The sequence below is a fragment of the Pholis gunnellus genome (assembly GCF_910591455.1).
Source record: "Pholis gunnellus genome assembly, chromosome: 10".
Taxonomy (NCBI): domain Eukaryota; kingdom Metazoa; phylum Chordata; class Actinopteri; order Perciformes; family Pholidae; genus Pholis; species Pholis gunnellus.
The window spans coordinates 23,422,134-23,444,604 of NC_136537.1; the positions used below are offsets into that span (position 1 = coordinate 23,422,134).

Sequence of the window (22,471 nt, forward strand, 5' to 3'; positions counted from 1 at the left end):
AACATAGACTAACTCCCGCTCCCTGAACTAGCAGGAGGAGCAACAAACATCAACTCAGCTTTCTGCTAAATTAATTCATATGAAATGTATGAATGTATGACGTTTGGTGGGTTTTCCAGCTCTACAAAAGGTTCAGAAACCTAAAGTAATGTGGTTTGTCTGGATTTCAGTGGAGCGTGTTAGCGTCCTTTGATGGTCTCGAAGACTTTCCCGTGGTGGTGTGAATAAAATTCCAGGGGAAAACACTGAATTCTTGTCATTTTTGTGCATTCAAACGTCAAATTTATGGATATTGGATATCAGGACATTATATCCGTGACAACTTTCAAAGCTGCTGCTGGTGGAACCGTAACGCATGCATGTGTTTCATCCGTGCACCCCGCTGCTGAAGAATCTTCGCCATGTGCACCGAGCGACTTCATCCTCTCAGCTTACCCGTTCATTACGAGGTTCGCCAACATGGTGAACACACTGAAAAAGGGAAACGTCACATGTGGGAGCAGCCCATAACTTAATCGAGCCCAACACGAGTCACATCGACACTGAAGTGAAAAGTATCCCTCAGAAGTTTCCCTTTTTGCTATCCTGTGCCTTTAAAAGTGTGTGCGGGACATCCATTACAGAGCTGTCCCTCGCCGGGGTTTTTATGGTGAGATAAAAGAATAAACCAAGGAGATAACCTCTCCAGCTCAGCTGACATTCCAAGTCAGAGAATGGTGTTGACTGCAGCCCCGCTAATTGAAGACACATTTGAGAGACGTCTCGCCGAGTGCCAAATGGGCTTTCACTGGTCTGGCAATCCTGGTGCAAGAGGGACCTCAAGTGGCCGAGTTACTCATGAGGAAATAGACGGCCTGCTGTCTGAAACACATGTCAGATGATGTGGAGCTCACTGCAACGACTGAGTGGAAGTCAAACACAGACGTATACCTCTCAGCTGCTCTGACTTTCATTGAGATAGTGTAGATTTAGAGTGTGTCAGCATGGTTTAAGTTAAAGACACCTGGACTAACTGAGGTTCAGTTGGTGAAAAGACAACCTTTCTTATGTTGTACAAATTCAATTAGAATTGTGTATAAACTGATAACAGAAATAAAACAAGCAGAGGTCAAGAAGGCCATTCTATTGAGTTTCCTTTTAGTCAAAGTGTTACACAGTCTTTATGTCTAGGGCTTTTATTGTGAAAGGTAAGAACAGTGGATCTGGTCTGCGATGCCTTTGTCAAGATTGAAAGGAGTAAAAAAGTGTGCCGTCTTGGTCGAGACTACGGTGCCTCCATGTTGTTTTACACTATAGTGTAAGTTTTGAATATGTCCGGACAACGTGATTGGTCGATGCCTTTATTTGTGAAAAACTACGCTTTTTTTCGCTGGTAATGTTTACGTTCTGTTTGAAACAGAAACAACAGTTTGATAAAGAATATATTGATGTAAGAATGAATTGTGACTTTAAAAAAAAGGCCTTTAAGGCTACAAACAACCCATAATGCAACACTCTGTAGGAGCAAGTGTTACTTTCTCCATTTAAAAACCTGATTTTATCAACATGCAGTCTAGTCTGTGAATATAATATGATCCCAACTTTTTCAAATGTAATTCAGCTGCCCTTACAAAGTGCATACTGTTGCATGAAGTATGCATTAAATTGGGACATACTATTTCGTCATAACATGGCTTCTGAACTTTGACCTTCTTGCTCATCGTGCAGAGGATTGTGGGTCAGAATGGCCAGAAATGCATCCTGGATTACAAACTGTCAAATTCGACTGGATGTTGTAGGACATCCTGGTATTTTGGCATGCTGCATTTAACATACTATAATTGTGACATACTGAATCTTTTTCTGTCATAATAGATAGTGTGGTAGTATGAGTATTGGAACGTACAGCTGATATTCGGTCCAATAGCCGTCCTCGCCGGGTGGCACCGAGTCTTTTCCATTTGTGCTCACTTTTGTCTGTTGACATGTGTAGAAACGTGAGGCTAGGATCGAGCCTGCTGAGCCTTTTAATGCCGGGCTTTACCAGAGCTTTCATCGTGGCTTCACATGCCGAGGAAGAGCGTCATGATTTAAAGAGAGTTGACAATAATTCTTCCCCACACAACGTCGATATAAGCCCGCCAGGAGCCAGGCTGCTGCAGCTCAGCTGATGTCTTAATGGCCAAAAAAGAGAGAAGGCAAAGAATGACATCTCTTCTAAACTTCTGATATCTGACAAAAAAAACTCTGACTTTCTTCCCAGGATCCTTCACTAACATCTCCACTGTTGTGTTAAGGTGCCAAAAGAATAGCTGGATGTCTGTAAAAGAAAAGATTAAAAAAAAGTGAAGAAAGAGCAAGAAATAAAAAATAAAAGAAAACCCTGCCCTGGCACACAAAAGGCATTTCAGGTCTGAGAGAAAATAGATTGCAGATGTCGCTGCCAGAACCTGAGGAGGAAATGTTTACAACCTGTACACCAAATTGGTGCCAGCAGCTCGGCCTGATATCTTGCCGGTGTTACAGCGAAGGACAAAATCAACAGTTAGAAAGTGACATTAGTTGACAAGAAAAACAAAGTCTGACGTCAAGATGTAGCTTTTTTTTAAAGGAATAGTTCGACATCTTTGAAATTGTTCTTATTTTCCTGCCAAGAACCGGAGAAGATCGAAACCACTCTTGTGTTTGTAAAGTACAAATGAAGCTATGCTGGTTAGCATAGCTTAGCACAAAGACTGGAAATAATGATAATGAAAATATACTTAAAGAGACGAGCGTGAACACAATAAAGAGTAAAACGAACAAAACTGTTGTAAAACACAAATAAAATCACAATAAATGTGTTTTTTTGACAGTGATTTAAAAGATTAGACAGAGTTTGGAGTCCTGATCTCCTCAGTGCAGGTCATCCCACAGTGTAGGAGCTCTGACTGCAAAAGGCTCTATCCCCCTTTATGTATTAACCTGGACCTTGGTTCAACAAGGAGTGGCGTGGAGATTAATCGTGTTAGAGGAGCTAGTTTTTACCTTTGGACAGAGCCGGGCTCGCTGTTTCTGCCTGTTTTCCAGCCTTCGTGCTTCATATTTACAGTATAAACAGTCAAAGTGAAAACAGGACCTCCAGGTTCTGTTCCAGCATTAAAAAAAACCTCGTTAAAAATCAAAAAAGTTGCACGCTAATGACTTAAAATATCCTCAACAGTATGTCATGTGTTTAATATTTATGTTTTTAACGAATACCATCTCCCATAATTTAAAGACCTTTGAACGTCACGGCAGGACAGAGACGAGCAAATGCTGTAAAAGTCTTGAAACAGCAGAGATTACACTTAAAAAAACTGCAATCTCTGGAAAAGAGATCAAGTGCTTTGGTGAATTTGATGGATATTGATGAAACCAAATAACGAACACGGAACACAAATTCTGTGTTCACAAAGTTAATCGTTCACCTTTCGTTAAAATCACAAAGGTTTTTATTTTTAGTAGCAACCGCTGTCATCGATCCCATTAGACATGCGTCAGTTTTTCAGAAAGACAAAAGAAAGAAATGTATTCAGTTACAGAAACTAGCGAAGCGGAGAATAATCTGGACATGACTTCAGGACGTTGGCTCACTGCAGACACGAGAATGGTCAATCTTCTCATCTAACTCTTGGCAAATAAGTGTATTTCCCAAAATGTCAAAGTATTATAATTTGTCTGGATGTGTAAAAAAAAAAAAAGTGTATAATTCATGTGTCTCTGAGTTTAAAGAAAAACGTTCTGCCTTCATCTGCATCGTCCCTTCATGGGTGAGATCACAAAAAGTTGATTTAATAGCTGAAAATCAAATGAAGGCTGCAGCTTTCACCTCCATCCGTCTGGTCCGCAGGTCATCCTGGAAATCTCTCCTCCAGAGCAATTTATCAAAATTTAGCAAAGAGCACCGGCAATATTGACAATGTAATAACAATGAGGAACGGCCGCCATAATATCAGTCAAAACGCTGTGCCAGCGTAAACACTCCATGGAGTGGAAAGTATATTCCTCGACATAAAACACATCTGTCTTCCAGATCATTGATATTCGGCTTCGTACGACGGTGAAGGGAGGCTTTTCCTCCCAAACGGGCCGGCGCTGGAACGACCTCGCCGCTGTGCTTCACCTGTGCCCTCGATGGTCCGGACGGCTGACGCTGCCGCCACACACACACACACAAAACACACAGTCACCCTTCGTTCACCCCCATGGGCTGTAAAATAAGCTGCGGCCACATGCCAACCAGGGGTCAATGGCGTGTCAACATCTTGCCACTGTCAAGCAAAGCAGCAGCTCCACACATGTTTGCATTACTTCAGTTGGGATGGCCTATATATCGTCTACATTTATTCCCCAAACCTCAAACCGATTTCCTTCCAGCTCTGCGTGCTTCACCACAACTTTTACCTTTAAAATAAAGTCCAAGCCCATAAACGCTCCTTCAAAAAGTGACGACCGGCCAACTTGACCTCACTGAAGAATGAACACTCACGCCGGCTCTCGTTTTGGATAGAGAAACTAGGCCACTCGGATGGTGCTACAACTTTCATCAATCATTTTCTGTCCGCAGACAGCCTGTTGGATCTGTTCAAACGGGAAGGCTTCGAGCCAGGAAGCAGAGAATTGCTTAGCGTGTGTTCGTAGTGACACAGTCAGGATATCGTGGTGGAAGAGGGCCTTCAAGAAGTTCACGGTTGTCAAAGTATCTTACCCGTTCTTTGTGCCCTAAGAGCTAAAGGCTATTCCACTACACAGAGATCAGCTGCATGTCTGGTTGCAGGAAATTGGATGTTAACTTGACCGCATGTCATAATGAATTTAAGGCTTTTCAAGCGTCATTTTACGACACGTTGTTACCTTGAGATGGTTAGGTTTAGGAAAAACTTAAAAGCTTAAAATAAGTACATAAACTAAGTTAAACTCAATCAGCCTAACATAAGAACGTAAAACATGTCACAAACATTGCAAACGTAACTTAAAAATAACTCATTTAGGACACTAACCCTGGTCTCCTGGTTGAAAGTCCTGTGTTTGTTTGACCCGCCCACCATGAATAGTCTTTCTCGCTTTTTTTTTTCAAACCTTACAGACCTGCAGTGCACCTCTTAAAATGTGCCTTTTGCACCCAGCTGCTTGTTGACGACAGCCCCGTTTGTATAGTATGCACAGGCCAATCACAACCTCCTCCACCTCCGTCCATAAACACACTAAAGATTACAAAGCCAACAAGAGGAAGATGTGAGTCGAAAGTAAATGAAAAAAACCAACAACACGCACGCTGTTGATTCCAATTTAACAGAAACATCGCGTGCAGCTTTTCCTGCTTTCATGTCACATCTTTTAAAAGATGCACATGTCCACCACGAAGACCACAGACGTGGTGAGATCGAGCTTTTGCATGACAGGGAATCTCTTGGCAAAAGTCTTTATTTGTTATCCAAAAAACATTCCAGAAGGATGAAGAGAAGAACGTCCCCTACTGTTTTGTAACAAACAAATGTTAGCTGAAGGAACTAATGCGATTCCTCTTATTCAGTATTTACCTTTTATTTCATTTTTGACTTGGTTTCATGAAACTTTAAGGTTTGTATAATCTGTAGCACTCGGAATTTGGCTTCTGCAAACTCCCACCTTTTAAAGAAAATGCAATTTAAAAGCTCTAACGTCTGATATAATACGAAGCAATCGCATCACAAACGCCTAGCGTTGTTCACTTGACTTGTCAATTCATTTTGTTTGTTTGTGATGTCAGTGTTTCTTTAGGGTAAGGATAGCTTTGTGTTTACGGGCAGCTTTGTGCCGTTGGGTTTGCTTGCGGCACGCAGCACGGGCGCCAAACAAGACCCTCTCAAAACCCTGACACCTAAACCCTCGTGTGTGTTTACTCACGCCACTGTTAAACATTTACATACCCATCCAAACAGTGTCAGAGAGAAAGACAAAAAAGAAACTGCATCATCCCTGTTTCACATTAGCATGCGGGCCGAGCAGTTCGCCTCCTCCTCCTCCGAGATGGAGAAACAGTCCCAGAGCATCCATAGTAATCAATCTGATGAAACCAAACAGCAGTATACACAGAGGACGCGGGAGTAAACAACTTTTAACTCATCTCCACGTGGAGCGAACAAGACGTGACTCCATGTTTCACTAACATTTTGTCTTTTAGTTTAAGCTCCGAAAACCACAAACAGCTATGCGCTGAACATCCCACAGTTTGTTTTTGTGAGCAGAGACAGACGAGTATATATTTCCCTAAGTGGACTCGGGCTCTCATAAATGTTTAACGAACGCTTTCTATTCACAATAATTGAACCTTTTCCAGACTCCACGTGTTATTTATAATCCACATAAGCTTCATACAGTCCATACTTGTACCACATAATCCGTGTTTGTACAAGCAAGTGCACAGACAAAAGTCTCCACTTTAACAAGTCTCGCTTTTTTAACGGCTATATCCTGGTGTTAAATATCTGTTATGTGTTTTGCCTGGCTGTGACGACGGTTGGACATAAACATGCTATTCTTTCTGTACCTATAATTGTTCTATTAATAACGGCCATAACGTCTGAGTCTCGTTGTGCATGGCAAGGGTGCAGCAGTATTTATTGTGTGCAAACCTCGAGCTGTTTCCAGCCGCCACACGTTGTTAATCTCTGGCTACACCTCTGCCACTCACAGCCTCATTGACTCTTGTTTAGCGCTCGGCAGTCAAGAGGGCCGGTTTGCCCGCCGCTGCCACCGGTGTCCCTCGTGGTCAACGGGCGCCGCCGCAAATCCGGGGGCCGCCACACCTTTCTGACAAGACGTAACGCCACGACACGTCTGACTGAGAAGTATTACACAACCCTCGAAATACATGCACACGTTGCTTTCTGGTTGTACCACCTGGAGTGGCGATCGATTAGATTTGGGTGGAGAACTCAGACCTGAACCCCGGCCTGTACCCGCTCAACCCGACTGGTGATGCAAAAGTTGGGACTCAAACTTGGACCACGGTCTTTACTTCATCCATAAAGCACAATTCAATTCGTAAATTTCATGTAGAGTCATTTGCACCTTTATGACCCATCAAACTTAATCCTAATCCTCACCTTTCCACACAGCTGTTTGTTGAATAGGAATGTGACCCAACTGGCATCGAGTGTAAATGAACAAACGTGTTTCTATTACATGCAAAGTCAGCTTTATTTTAAGCACACTCCAACCTCAATATCCAGGATTAATTTGGGTGTTCATCCTAATTATCACACTGGGAGAGGTGATGAAACTCAGTGTTTTGGTAGACGACTAAGATGCTGAACCAAACCCCACGAGAGTGAATGGAAAGTATTGACTTTTACAGCATTTTTGTTTGTAAGTATGTCGTTTTACCAAGAATCTAAATGTATCTCACGATACTCATAGCATTGGTTGTCACTTTGAAACGGTGTATAATCTGTACCTTCAAGTATAGGTGCAAGACTTTGACGCCTGAATTTGCATCCTGCATCCCATATGTGCTCTTAGGCTAGTAAACCGTTTAATTGAGGTTAGGAAAAAGCTTGTGGTTTGGTCAAATATTTAAAAACAAGCCTGCTGCCCTAACCCCACTGTGTTGACTTCTTTTGTTGATGAAAAACACAATCTGTTCCCGACTTTAACTATGTGTGGTGAATTGCCAAAAATGACCATAAAAATAGTAATGGTGTTGTAGTTACCAGAACTGTTGTGGATCAAGTCAACAGCTCACATCTTAAATGTGTTGACAGTGAAAGTTTTACTTATACTTTCAATATAAACTTTTTTTGTTCAAAAAAAATCCGACACAGTGGTAGTCACTTGTACTTAACTTTATTTATGACGTGAGGTGACTTTAAAAAGTGAGTACAAGTAGTCGACAGTGGGAAAGATTTGCTTTTATTTTCTTGTAGTAATCATTACTCGCTATTACAGTCAAACCGGCAGCGGACATTCCTAAAAATGTACATGAAAATGTGTTTTATATGAACATGACTTTTACAAGACACAGTTGCAAAACATATACATTAAAAGATCAATCAGTTCATCTTGTGGTGGATAGAATGCAATGATATGAATATGATTAAAACACATCAACGGGGAAGGCACAGCAGGAGGATGGTGAGCAACATCTGCATATGAAGATGCTGCTCATTGTTTTGTTTGTTTAAAGGGGACATGTCATGCTCATCTTCAGGTTCATACGGTGCTGACGAAGTTTAACTTTATTTTCACTCCCTCAACTCACTGTCGGATGGAGTTAATAGATAGTTAATATGTAGTGTGACATAATCTACGCTTCAAATGTATCTCCCCAAACATTTTCCTTGTAAAACCATGTGGTTCCCATGTGATGAAGCCGTTGAGTCAACGTCCCCTCACATACGTTTTACTTTGATGCTGACAAGCGATAAGTGAGGATCCGATCATCAGAGTCGAGATGTTACCAGATCCTCACTGGGGGGAAACAATCAGTAGAGCTTCAGTTGGGTCTAAACAACACGTTTTGTTGTTTGCGCTGCACACCAGCTGCTGCTTCCCCAGTGAGGATTCATTGGCAAAACCACAGAAGAGAACATTCTCAGGTGCTTTACTGCTCTCGTTAGTGGTGTTGATTACAAGGTCTGAATAACGGGGCAATTACGGGAAAATGTGACTTCAGGAACGTTAACCACATGGTGATGTGCATGTGTCACAGTAAAAGGAGGACAGTGTGCAGTTTTTTTTAATTCAGTCATATATCATAAAGCGGACATCAAGACAGGTGAACAATGGTGGTAGAAACACTGTGAACGGTTTTCACAGGTATGCTATTCCAAGTTTTTTTTGTGGTTTTTACGACAATGACTGGGAAGTATTCCACGAAGCTAAACCACACACACAAACATCGAGTGGTAAAGTTCTGGTTTTGCAGAAGGTGGGACGAGAAAAAGGAAGACGAGTCCAGGCTCCAGGCTTCGGTCCTCAAGGAGGTTTTTGGTATCCGTTGATCGGGCTCCCTGCCTGAGGACAGAAAAATAAACTGTAAGAGAAGATGACCAAAGACAATAAACATGAATGTGAGCAAGAAGGGAAACCAGAGAGAGAAATGTCCCAGTGAGGGATGGCATGTCAGAATACATCGACATAGAAAGGTTAAAACTGGGTTTAATTTGGCTAAAAAGTGTTTCTGAGATTTGTAGAAGTGGGTTCTAACCAACAGAATACATGGAACGGCGTTATATGATTAGGATACAAAAGGTAACTATATACTGTTACAGTTACACACAAAATCATAATCAGATTACCGATACATTTAGTAAAATGAGGATTACAAACAGGATAACAATCTTAAAATACAACATGACAGCACAATACTACATTATCACAACGTTAGTGAAAAGAATGCTTTCATTATTTAGTATGTAAAGCAGAAAAGAGCAGCGACGTCACGGTACAGGTTACGTTGTCACAAAGCAGAATGTGTAGATTATTCTTTTTGCAGAGAGTCCAAGTGTCAAATGATTCGTATCATTAGAAGACATATTAACAGAACGTGTAGACCTCAATCATCTCACCTCTGTCTCCTGCTACTTCAGCAGATCATTTTAAATGAACCTCTCCTCGTGTGACATCTCTTTCAGTCCCGAGTAGCTTCAGCAGTAGATGCATTTATATTCATAAAGACATCGGACGATGTTGCAAATTCATGAAGAGATCTCACCAAAGACTTCTACAACGGTAGAAATATTCCCATCAACCACTTAGACCTATATCATTTTCCAACTGAATAATTAACTGTAGTCATTGGCTTCCCAGTTTCTAAATGGTAACATTGTCCAGGATTTAGTTTAAATAATCTCGACAACACCTGCTAAGAACGATACTCATGTCAACACGACTGTCAATCTACACTTTCTATAAATCACGTGATGTGCTTTATGTTTCCTCTATGTCTCCGGCGGTCCCCGCTCCTCCGGCTACATTTCCTCCCTCTCGCTCAGCTCTGGTAACAAAATAAAAATAAATAAAGCACCCTGCATCATCTGCACTCAATCAGAATAATTATCTGAAGAAATGCAGCGCAGAGCCTGTGAGGGGAACGAAGCACAGAGGCTGTTGGCATTCGCCTCCCCTCCAGTCGTTATTAGTCATCTCTCTGCTGCTCTGGAAGAGAGACCCGGACGGTTTTGGGAGGAAGCCATCTGCAGCCGACAGACAGACAAGACCTGATGTGACTCCGGTGCCCAGAAAGTATCAGCCATCTCTCAAGGCTTTTGGCAAGCACAGCAGCTCCACTGGCACTCGAGTATCAGCCTTATGTTCTGTCTCTCAGGCTTCCTCTTATCCGCAGATTTTAAAAAACAAACAAAAAAAACCACTGAGCTTGTCACTCTGCAGTATGTGGGAGCTTTTTAAAAATCCCAAAGCGGACAGCGAACACCTTTTTTGGGGTCTTGGCTATGAGAGTGTTTGAGGTCCTGTCAGGATTAGTGAGCGCTTCCTTGGAGGAGCTCTTTGTGGGACGTCGTGGGGTTTCCTGTGTGATTGCAAAATAGCGTTGCAATCAAAAGTCCCTCAAAGCACTAAACTTTTTAAAAGCAGACAAAACAGACAAAGTGAATCACTGATTAGACTCCAGTCCCCGTGAAGTATCGGTTTTATGAACGCTCTGGCAGTCCTACGGGTCCACAGGGGGACTGGCAGCCGACCTCAGATGACTATCTGTGTTTTCAATTTCTAATTTCTGCGCTGAGATTTGCTCTCGTCTCAGATCCGGAGGTTTTAAAAAGACTTAACTGGTCACTTTCAAAGGTTGAGGATCTATTCTCAAATCCAGAGGCAGCTGTAGTACTTCTGCAGATTAAAAGTCTAAAAGATGAATTCATAAATGATCAGATGTACGTTCATTCTATAAAGACATTGAACAACCCTCCAAGCTTGTTTGATTTTTACATTAGAAGCATCTCATCAATTCAGGGAAGAATTCTCAGGAATATTCATTTAATCAGCCATCGAACTCTTTCATGATTTAAGTTATGGTAACAAGAAGACGTCACTACATGGAGTCAAACAATCAGACAGATTGACTAGTTGTCTCTGTTTTTGGGTCTTTGTTCATATTTGCATGGGAAATCTTTTGTGAATGTTTGTTTTTCTTGTTTCTTGTGCAGATGTCGCTGCACTCCTGATCACCGTCATGGACTTGGTGAGTACAATACTTTTATACATCTATAAAGAACGACCCGAAGCTACATAACTAAGACCCAGTATGCTGGAGTTATTTGTAGGGTCCATTTTCTATTGAAAATGTTAGATTTAAGATCAGTTTTAACTGATTTTCACCCATTTTGTGCCCTCAAAATGGTGAAAAACACAGTGATTGCATCGGTGTTTGACTCTCTGAGAATGAGAACTGGGATGGATGGGTGCACAAAACATATGAGTGATAGATAAACTGTCAGTGTTCATTAGTCTCTTCTTTAAAGAACATTCTGCGGTCACTCCGTTTCAAGAAACCTTTAAAAGACAAACAACGATGAGAGTCTGGTGCCCACGAGGTTTCAGAGCTCTGGCTGTAGGACGACTCCTGTGGACTGGCAGTCACGCCCACGTGAATATTAGCTCTGCTGTTTTAGATGTCTTGTATTTCAGTCCTCACATCAGTTCTTGTCTTTGATCCAGAAGTGTGTTAATACAGAAAAGGTTGCTCTTAAAATAAAGGTTCATCTCAATGGTTCTTGTAAAAAACAAAGAGACCAGACGAGTTCTACCAAAGATCCCTTATATATTCCCAGGGTTTCATCTAGAACCCACCCGGAGGGTTCTCTGGAGGTTCTATTCAGAACCTTTCCACCTTCTCAGGGTGCTAACAAGAAACCCCCCAATCACAGTTGTGGGGGTGTTTGGGCTGAGAGGACCTTTTAACGCCGTGCTTTCAACAATCTTTGAACTCTTTCTTCCAAAAAGGGTACTTTTCTTTATAGAACCCGTAGTCTTCACCAAAAAAAGGTTCTTCAGAAGCCAATGGTTCTGGGTTGAACCCCTTTTGGGGTCTTTATTTCTCAGAGTGCAGAAGACAGAAACTGAACCACCCCCTGTTTAAGACGTACTCATGATTTCTGGAAGAACTGACAGAAAACTACTCCTCTGAGGTTTGGCAATCGTGCTCAGATGAATATTAGCCCTCCCTAATAAATCTCTAATATTTCACCCCTGGGGTTTGTACGTGTCTCCCACACGAAGACTTTAAATCACTGAACCGGTGCACTCGTACATGTAGAGGAACAGTTCTTCAACACATTGCAAAGAGTCCTTTTGCCATCTTTAGCCATGCAGCGTACGGCGATTTAAGAAGCAGAAGAATTAAAGCGGTACCTGGTTAAAGAGCTCCGCATACAGCATGTTTGACTTCTCCACACGAGACTCCAGGTCAGCCACTGCATCTGCATCCCACGATGTTATACTGCTTCGAAAGAAAGGCATGTAGGAGTGGGCCACGGCAGAACATGTATAAAAATGACGGGAGACGAAGAGGAATGTTGTTTTCTTTATTTAATGCCAGTGGGAGTCCATTTTTAAAACACTCCAGAGCTGAACTCTGGCAACAGATGTGCAGCTTCATCATAGTGATAAGTTTACTGTATGTTGAACCCATCTATCCGTCTGTCCGCCCCCTTACCTGTCACAGCGTTTAGTGTCCTGCAGGGGACACAGGACGCCCTGTGTGGGACTGTCTTCATGTAAACTCTTCTTCAGCTTCTCGGCCTTCTTTTTCAACATGATGACCTGTCGCAGCAGAGCGTCTCTCTCCTCCATCAGGCTGTCTTTGAATCTGTAGAAATACATTTACATTTACACACAGAGACCAGCGGTGGGAGATCCTGCATCTCCTCATTTAAGTACACTCGGCTGTTCTTCATATACGGTGTACAAAATACAGGGAGTGAGCGTCTAGTTAAACTCAATAAAGTAATGTGAGTCCGGGTTACATATGGAGGTCTGTGGAGTGTTTTCCAGAGATTAACATCCTTCACTCCTAAGAAGCAGAGCTCAATGGGGTGTATTTTATTTTTTTACGTTCTGTAGAGGAATAAAAGATGTATTATCAATCAATCCTTGTATTATAAATTAATAATGTTAAAGCAATAGTTTAACATTTTGGAAAAAATGCTTTTGCTTTCTTGCTGAGAGTCTATAGCATAAATATGTAGCAACAGACAGAAGCTGCTTAGGTTAGCTTAGCTTAGCATAACGACTGGAAACAGCTAGCCTGGCACCGTCTTAAGTAAAATTAAAATAAACGTCTCTAAAGTTTACAGAAACATAGATAACGTGTTAAATGATGTGCTTTAAAGGTGTTGGTTGACATATGTTTGAACTTTTACGGGCTTGCTGTCTCAAACTGCTTCCATTCTTTATGCTAAGCTAGGCTAATCATCAAACAACGGTTCTTTGTATATCTTACATAAAAGTAACTCTGTGCATTTTCCGGCGAAAGTCCAGCAACTCGTGTCAATTTACGCTCGTTACGTGCATACGGTCTTTTCAAAATAAACCTCCGTCTTGACAGGAAACAACTTAGTTAGGTTTGGGAGAGGATTGTGGTTTGAGTTAAAATAATGACCTGAGTGGCGCTACATAAGGTCTCCTGGGTCAAACACAGTTTCTTGTTTGACATGTACACCACCCTGTGTGGGTTTTTGTGGTTTTTATACTTCCTGGTTCATGATTACGTAGAATACGCACAATTTGATTTTGTGGGATACCTGAATTAAAGCGCATTAATCTTTGTTTAATCTGTAAAAACTGTAAAACAGTTGATTTCTAAGAGTCAGTGTGAGGAAACCAAGAGTCACTAATAACCGGACTTGTGTGAAAATGACTGTTGTCTTGTTGAGAACATACAAGAAATACAGGAATCTCTCATGTGAAATAACCAGCGTCGCTCTGATACCGACAGTTAACAGCTTGTTTATGTTGCTGAATCAGTTTTGATATTTGTGTATCAGATGCTGTGTGTGTGTGTGTGTGTTTGTAGACGTTCAGGGAGAAAGTACCCACCTCTTGACACAACACATCCAGTAGCGCTGTTGCTGACAGAGCCACTCAAACTGTTCCGCTGTCCCCTGCAGTTTCCTCAGACTCCCCTCGTTCTCCTGCTGCAGCTCCCTCACCTCAAAGACAACACAGCGTCACTTCATAATTGTGATTAAGACAACGAGAAAGCAGGAAGTAAGGACTGGGCTTAGATAAAGGCCTTGATTCAGACTCTTGAACTCGGTGCCGTCAGCTGGAAAGATGAGCAAAGGCAACAGGGTCGGACTTAATCTCCGACTCCCTGGACTTTTAACAATAATTCACCGACTTTATCCTCCGCAAATAAATGTTCTCATTAAGTTCCTCGCTGACAGGGCGGTCTGTTGATTCGTTCTGCTCCTTCTCGCAGGAGAGATAGTTCTTTGCCTGTGTGATGGACTGGTTGAAACAGAGGCCAGGAGGGGAGTGAGTCTTTGAAGCCAAGTGTAAATAATAAAAAAAGTGTGTAGGAATGTTTCCCTAATGCCCAGACTCCACACACATTAATACAAACCCAAGGCCAGAAAGGGGGAATCTGAATTAGTGCGCTCTCTGGGGTGGTTGTAGTTTTTCATATTTGGCCACAGAACATAAATTTGAACCTTGAGGTTTAACGTTTCATGAAAAATAATTCTTAAAAATCCAGCAGCAGTCTTGTCACTCTCTGTTTTTAACTGGCACGCTGACGCGGTGACCCAAACCAGCCCGAGAGCGGCGCTAACCCGTTGCTTCTGATTGGACGAGCTGGCAGCAGGAGGAGGGGGTCGCACTGCATTATTTGTGGAGGTGTTGGCTGCAAGCTTGACAACGAGAAATACCCCGCATTCATTATAGAACCATTACAAGTCCATTATTTATCTATTTATGGACTAGTTGGACGGGTTAACAGAAAGGACCAAACAGAAAGGACCAAAGCAGAGGTGAACAAAGCGTCCAATCCTGACATCTGCTGGACAAACGTCGCATTACAACCATCGACTTTTATTTTGTTATGTTAGATGCTGGATGGTGGTTAAATGTTTGCTTTGTTGCTGATTAATTTGTGTGAATAACCTCATTAAGGACGGGTCATGTAAATAAAACCATTCATTAGTTAAAGAGAGTTTCCAGTTTCTCAAATGTAATCATTTGTTGGTTTCTTTAATATTAACATTTAATATCTTTGCGTTCTGGACTGTTGGTCGGACAAAACAAGCAGTCCGAATATGTCAACTTGGGCTTTTTTGAACTCTTGACGGCTTTTTTTCAAGAACGATTAGTTGATTAATCCAGAAAATAATCAGCAGATTAGTTTATCGTGAAAATCGATACTTGTGTTCATCAAATATGCATCAAAACACAAATATATGGATATTTTCTGCTGCAGGAGTTGTTTATTAAGAAGTTTCTTTGGAGGTTCTGATTGATTTTGACGCGTTTCTGTTCCCTTTACCTCCTTCTGATGAGCGGAGCGTAAATCCTTCAGCTTCTCTGTCAAAGTCTGGTTGGTGTCTTGTAGCTCGTCCAGCTCTGCTGTCTTCCTGTCGGGGACAAAGACAAAAAACGATTTGTGTCTCATCTGTTGTTTACTCTAAACACATGCAGCAGGTTTAATGCGTCTGACAGGAACAGGAAACTCCATTCAATAAACAAGAACTAACCGTAAACATGATGCACTGATATCCTTTGACAGCAGATTGTGTTCACACGTTAACACCACTGTGTAATAATTACAACTATACCCTTCTATCTGCTACCATTTGGACAATAGAACTGAGAAAGAACATTACTTTTATGACTTTTTAATTTTACTTTTATAAACAGTCATTAGAAAAAACTGCTGAAAGGAGAAAGTAGTGAAGACTTTTCATTTAAAGGGCTTTAAGTTCAAGTTGAGTTTAAATATAAAATATGACTCTGAGGCTAAAATAATGTTGCTTATACTTTAGTGTTTAAATGAGATTCATTTTCACGACTCTATCAATGGATTTAATGTTAGAGGGAAAACGAACTTTAAAGGCAAATGTAAAAATAGTTCAAAAAGTAGATCTGAAGCTCGCCGCTCGTCTTCTCGACTTGTGGGCTGGGATCATAACGTGATAACGTCTTCTGACAACAAAGCCAGCTCAGCTCTCCGCGGGGATTTAAAGTCCGCAGATTGAGGCGCGCCGCTGCATTTCTGCTGACTTTGAGTCGCAGGTTCGAACTCTGTGTTTTCATTCAGTCCCGAGACGACAGTTTGAGGTGAAGTTCTTCTCTGTGGGTTTGCAGAGCAGCTGGTGACCGCTTGGTTTCAGTTTGCTGGAGATGGTAATCAAAGCGTTTTTTTAAATTAATTTGAACGTTTCTTTTCTTAGTCCGTGTCCTTATCTGTGTTCATATTTTTTTTATATATGTTCGTCAGTTGGAACAGCTGGGTGGAACATGCAGGAATGTGTTTTAAATCAAACCATCAACGATTCAACATCGTTAAGGAAAACAAGGAGGTATTTCCTCCACAACTCAGAGCTAACAGGTCCCCGTCTGAAGCCCAGTGAAGGATTGTGCTCAACCGTTATCTGAAAACGTGTGCACGTTCATATAATATCACCGCCAGTGATGCAATATAAGTGCATACACAGCAATTAATCGGTTAACTTTGTTTTGTCAATTCATTGTTTAATCTATAAAATCAGATAACGTGAAAAGTGGGCCTACCTGCGCAGCTCCGCCTGCAGGCTCTCCGTCAGCGAAGCTCTGTGCTGGGCCTCGGCGTGCAGCTCCGTCTGGAGGCTCTCTGCCACCGCGGCCCTGCGTAGGGCCTCGGCGTGCAGCTCCTCCACCAGGCCCTCCAGCTTCACCTCGGAGCTCTGCAGGCACAGCAGCTCTGAGCCGACCTGCCGCAGCAGCTCGCCGTCCCGGGAGCTCGCCTCCACCAGCAGGACCACGCGCTGCTTCAGCAGGTCCACCAGGTCCTGCAGGGGAAGACACATTCACACAATGACTCATTCACACACACACACACACATGTGCAGCTGATAACATGACGGCAAATCAAAGCCACTCACGTAAATCTTTTTAAATAAAATATATTCAGTTTTATGGCTTTTATTGTTTGTATTGTATTTTCACTACTTAGTTCACTGTTTTTATTTCTTCTAGCTGCTGAATTCTGTTACTCTTCATACTCATGCTAACATAAAGGTACATGCATGTGGTCAAAATATACATAAATGGCACATATTAACCATGCATATTAATGCTATATTACTTTATCTTATAAACTCTCACTGATCGTAGCATTATCATCTTGTACAAAACTGCACAAGTGATATCCAACACACCTGTAGGTCTAAGAGTTTGAGACAAGCCCAAACCTGACATATCTAATCTTTGTGGGCAAAGCGAGTGAGTCACACTCTCCAAATCTCCAACAAATTCCATCAAGATTTCCAGCAGAGCTGCTCGTTTGTTTCTGTGAAGCAGAGATCAATCTCAGAGCTCCAAAGGTAATTACTGGGACATGAAAGAAGAAGAGACGAAACGACAGAAAGTATTCCTGCCACATAAAATGAATTACATTTTCTACAGAGTTTTGTCGAGTCTTCGCTTTGTTTTCCTCGCCTCTAAAAGCATCGAAATAAAGCCGTCAGAGAAAAAGAATAAAATCTCTTTTGTTGACAAAGAGCCAAAAACCCAGTGAGAAAAAAAAAAGCCCCAAAAAGGTTGGTAACCTCTGCCACAGCGCCTGCGTTTACATGGTGTGAACACTGGCTCTTGCTGGTAGCATGATTCCAGTGTAATTTTCAGTAATTGCAGCATTGGTGGCTGGCCGGTATGGTCATGGCTATGTGCGTTTAAATGACGTGATTGTAATGAGGTTAAACGTTTAAATTACACAAATTAAAATAAAGAATAACAACACTCTGAATTGGACAGCAGTTGGCTTTCAGGTAAGTGTTTCCTAACCAGACTGTGATTGTATCACCAACGTTTGAGGTTAAAATAGAGCCGACTGTTGTGATTTGGTGAAAGGAGTCGCTTCATAGTGACGCTGCAGCTCCACTGAGGTTTTTTTTAGCCTTTTTAAACTCATAGTTTTGGTTTTACGGCACATTTACTGTTTGGTTCGTTCCCAGCAGAAACATGCAAACAAAGAAAGCATCATGAAACAAAGACAAATGTGTTTTGAAGTTGTGTTTCTGGCCACCTGATGAATATAAGTCCAACATTCTCTCTCCTTTTAGCTCCGTCTTTGGTCTCCACCAACTCCTGAGGGAAATACCTCTATATCTCTTTAGCTGCTAAATGCTCCACTCTGTTCACCAGCTGGTCATGAACTGTGTCGGCCTGCTGTTTGGTGCTGTTATTTAGTTTATTTTAGAGTTTATTTTAGAGTTTATTTTAGAGCTTATTTTAGAGCTTTTTTCAGTCTGAAACCATCACTGATGACAGCGAAAGAGAAAGAGAGAAAGATGTTAAAAATGCTCTTTAGAGTTGGGTGATAATTCTCTGTGGGACTGCGTCATTTGATCCATTGTTAATGTACAAATATTCATTATAGCAGCTTCAAAATGGCCTCTAATATAACTGCAATGACCCCCAACCATTCAATGAGATTATTTCTTTCTTGGACAGACTTCTGCTCACCTGCTGCTGGTGGATCGTGCCGATGAGTTGATCCTCTCTCACCCTGAGCTCCATGTTCATCTGCTCCTGGTGGCGGAGTCGAGAGGTCGCGGCTTCCAGGTCATTCTGCAGCTTCCTCTCCCGGTCTCTGGCCACCAGAAACTCCCTGTCGAGCACCGCTGCAGACACAAACAACAGAGTCAGGTTTGAACCGCTGAAACCACAGCCCGTAGGCCATTTTCTATTCAAACAGAGGATCTAGCTGAATGTGTGCCACTTGGATGCATTTTCATGAAAGGTGGTGATGAAGTGTGTTTTTTTTACTGCTCACGGCATAAAATAACCATCATTTTTCAAACCATGACACTTAAAATAAAGGGTTGTATGTCAGCTGCTGACACTTCTGGCATTGAAACACTTTCCCATTCCTCTCACCTCATCTCTGCACTCGTCTGTCCTTAATTCTTTTTACACACATTTTTCTTGGATCTCAGCTCTGTGGCCGTCCTCATCGCTCACTTTATTGTCCACATCACGTACAGACTGTAGATAGGGTCTATCATTACATTTCTTAATGTCTAATACCAGTGTAAACACACTGTGAAAGGGTTAAAGTTCGAAGACAAAAACATGGACACCGCTGTGGTAGCGAGCTGTCAATCACCGTGTAGCCCCGCCCTAAAGCATTCACTGCTTTATGGTCTGTTTGACTCTAAATGGACCATCGTTTACTAAATGAACATCATGCTGTATTGAAGAAGACTTGAAACTAGAGATTGAGACCATAAACTCATGTTTACAATGTTTACTGAGGTAATAAATCAAGAGAGAAGTAGAGTCATTTTCTCATAGACTTCTATACAACCAGAGGAGTCGCCCCCTGGTGGACACTAGAGAGAATGCAGGATGAATGCACTTCTGCCTGTGGCCGACATCACTGTCTTTAAGAGGCTTGAAGCTAGAGTGAATATATTGGTATCACGTGAAACTACACGACCCAAGGCATGCATTGGTACCTGCCATGTATCTGAATGAAAATGGTTTTACCATGCCGTTTCTTCTGCATACTGGGGTCCCTAACAAGTCTTGGAATTGCATTATTTGTGTATAACTGGAAAGCTTAGACTCTTGTGGATCCAAAAAGCCCATTTGTATTCATGTGTAACAGTGTTAGTTCCCATTGTAGCCACTTCACTGTAATGAGACCATATTTGGAAACTTGACATCACTCTATAGTATGATGTTGTGATCTCTAGGACAAATCAGCGTCATGTTCATCAAAATGTTCTGAGCGCTTTTTACACTTTCACAATTTCAGAAACATGTTTCCTAATTACATTTAGGAATGCTGTCTTCTCTTAGGAAAGGAATTTAGCTACTACAGAACTTAAATTAGGAAATCCAAATTAGGAAGGCATAAACATTGTCATAAATGTAAAATAGAGATAAGATAGGACGAGCAGTGAGGATCTTTCTCTGTAATGAATACCACGTCTATGTCGCATTTACTGCTGACCTAATCTGATGCTTTAATATTCTAACACTTCCTTCAGTGAGGTTACGCTGGCTTGTTGTCACTGTGCTGTGTTGTAATTGTTTCTCTTCCTCATTAATCCTGACAATGACGCAGTTCCACGTCGTGACCTTTTGAGGTTTTATTATCTACTTGTGGACAACGTGTGGAGGAAAACTCACACATTAATGTTACTTCTTCAGTATGCAGCATGCATCTTTGTTTGTCGGTTATGATGTTGTTTTCTGCACATTTATGACATGAAACCTTCAAAAGTATGAACATTTAGATACCACAGTACTCTGTGTGTGAAATTAAACTTTGCATGACAAAACTGTGAATTAGAGGAGACATAAGTAACAAGGTCATAATGGCCGTTAACACCAGACTGAACCAGTGCACTCCAGTAAGGGCTCTGAACTGTAAATGTGTAACTTTATTCTTACCTTTGTCGTGAGCCAGGCGGTTGCACTTGGCCGTCAGATACTGGATCTGACTGTAGTCTTCGTCCCTGTGTGCTCGGAAAAACCTCCTCATGATCGATCTGCGTTTGGAGCGCTTTCTCTTTCTCCGACCACAAACTAAAGCCTCCGACAGCTTCCCATGATCCTTAGGAGCGGGGCAGGTGTGTCCCACTCGGTCAGAGAGGACACAGTAGTGTGCACGTCTCCCGCGATATTTCTCTCCCCCTGAACACAACGTGTGTTTTGAAGAAGGACTACAGAGGGCAAGTTTAAGCATTAATCCAAGCTGCTGTTTTCATAACACGGAGGCGTGCTGCTGTGTGTGTGTGTTCAGACCTGATGCGTTTTGTTGCCATCTGGCTCACTGTTTGAATAAATAGGAAAACTCTTGACTTGTTTTGTGCGCAAATTGAAGGCTTGATGTGACGTTAAATGCAAATACTAAATTCATCTCCCGAGGCAGCGAGCTGCTGCAGGAGAGAGCTGAAGCAGGTCGGGCGTGTTGTCTCTCGCAGGCGGGCCTCTTTACTGCAGCCGCCTCGGGTCAGTTCTTCCATAAGAGAGGATTGCGTGAGGGATTTTAGGAGAGGAAAATACCGTTGGCATCTAATTACACCTTGTATCTATCAGGTTCACTTGTAGAATATAGTCTGAAACTGTTTAATTTTCCTAATTTCTCATGAGATACTGCACTTAAAGAAGTCTGAGACACGGTTACTCTGAGTACACTAGCGGTACCTTTAAGTACTGTACTTCAGTTCAAATTTGAGGTACTTGTACATAACTTGAGTCTTTTCTTTTCATGTCACTTTCTATTTCTACTATACTATGTTTCAGAGGGAAATATTGCACTTGTTACTGCTCTGCAAGTATTCAGCAGCCTTGGTTAATATAAGGAAGGTGTTATTTTGGGCTCTGAGAATTTGATAAATTGGCATTTCTCACTAATATTCTGAATATTTACAAATCAATCAATCGATTAATGAGGAAACAATACATTTGCTAAGTGACATTTCCAATGCAGGACTTCTACTTTTCACAGTGTGGTATTAGTACTTGTACTTGAGTAATGGATCTGAATACTTTCTCCACTGCAGACTGAACATTAAAGGACTGTGCAGGTTGCTTTACAGTCTTTGCATGTCTTGTTTCATTTAATAACTACATATTCATTTAGTTAATTAATCATTTCTGTGAGGATCAATTAAGGAGTTTTTCTTTTATCTCTATTTAATGTGTGTGATGAGTTAATTAGTCTGAGTTTCCAGACGGTTTTATAGCTTAATAATAGAATTAAATAACAAATTACAAATAAAAAAAGCACAGAATGTTGTGTGCTAGTAATAATAAATACCAGCTAAAGGTGTTGGTCCCCCAGGCAGAGGAAGGTGATAGAAGTAACTACTTTTAAAATATTCTCACTTCAAAGTGTGAAGCTGTGGCTCGTTGGTGCCGAGTATGTCTATAAATGAGACGCTGTGATCTCACTTTACTCCTCTTCTTCTCTCTTCTTAAGAAGGTGTTGACAGTCGAACTGCAGGAGACGTGTTGCTGCAGACGCACTTGATGCCAGCAGAGGGAGACAGAATCTCCTGTCAGGAAAGCATGTATTACATGTAATTATAGTTTAACGTGTTCATTATTAGTTTCCCGCCCTTTTTACTTGTTGTTGTTTAATGTATGCTGGTGCTATGTTGGGGATCAATATCTCATAAAACGATGACTCTGGGTTTCAGGGAAGGTTTGTAGTGTCCCACGATGAGTTAACACTTTTTAATACAAATAAATAGTTTCTGGGGTAAAAAGTTAATTTGTAACTTTAATTAATTTAGACTTGTTTCCTGCAAATTTACGA

The 22,471-nt window shown here is 41.6% G+C and overlaps 1 protein-coding gene across 2 annotated transcripts; it reads right to left on the reverse strand.

Annotated features, from left to right (window-relative positions):
* Positions 1-8,703: 8,703 nt before the first annotated feature.
* On the reverse strand, positions 8,704-20,854 carry LOC306702355 (uncharacterized protein). 2 transcript variants are annotated; one of them, XM_079167948.1, is made up of 8 exons: positions 20,599-20,854; positions 18,661-18,818; positions 16,729-16,985; positions 15,485-15,572; positions 14,038-14,150; positions 12,656-12,808; positions 12,352-12,439; positions 8,704-8,997 (listed from the first exon to the last, which is right to left on the reverse strand). In XM_079167948.1, exons 1-8 carry the CDS (start codon positions 20,687-20,689, stop codon positions 8,959-8,961), a joined length of 987 nt encoding a protein of 328 aa, XP_079024074.1. In that variant the 5' UTR covers positions 20,690-20,854; the 3' UTR covers positions 8,704-8,958. The 2 variants fall into 2 exon arrangements, with proteins under 2 accessions (XP_079024074.1, XP_079024073.1); XM_079167947.1 differs by having other exon boundaries at positions 12,352-12,442.
* Positions 20,855-22,471: the final 1,617 nt, after the last annotated feature.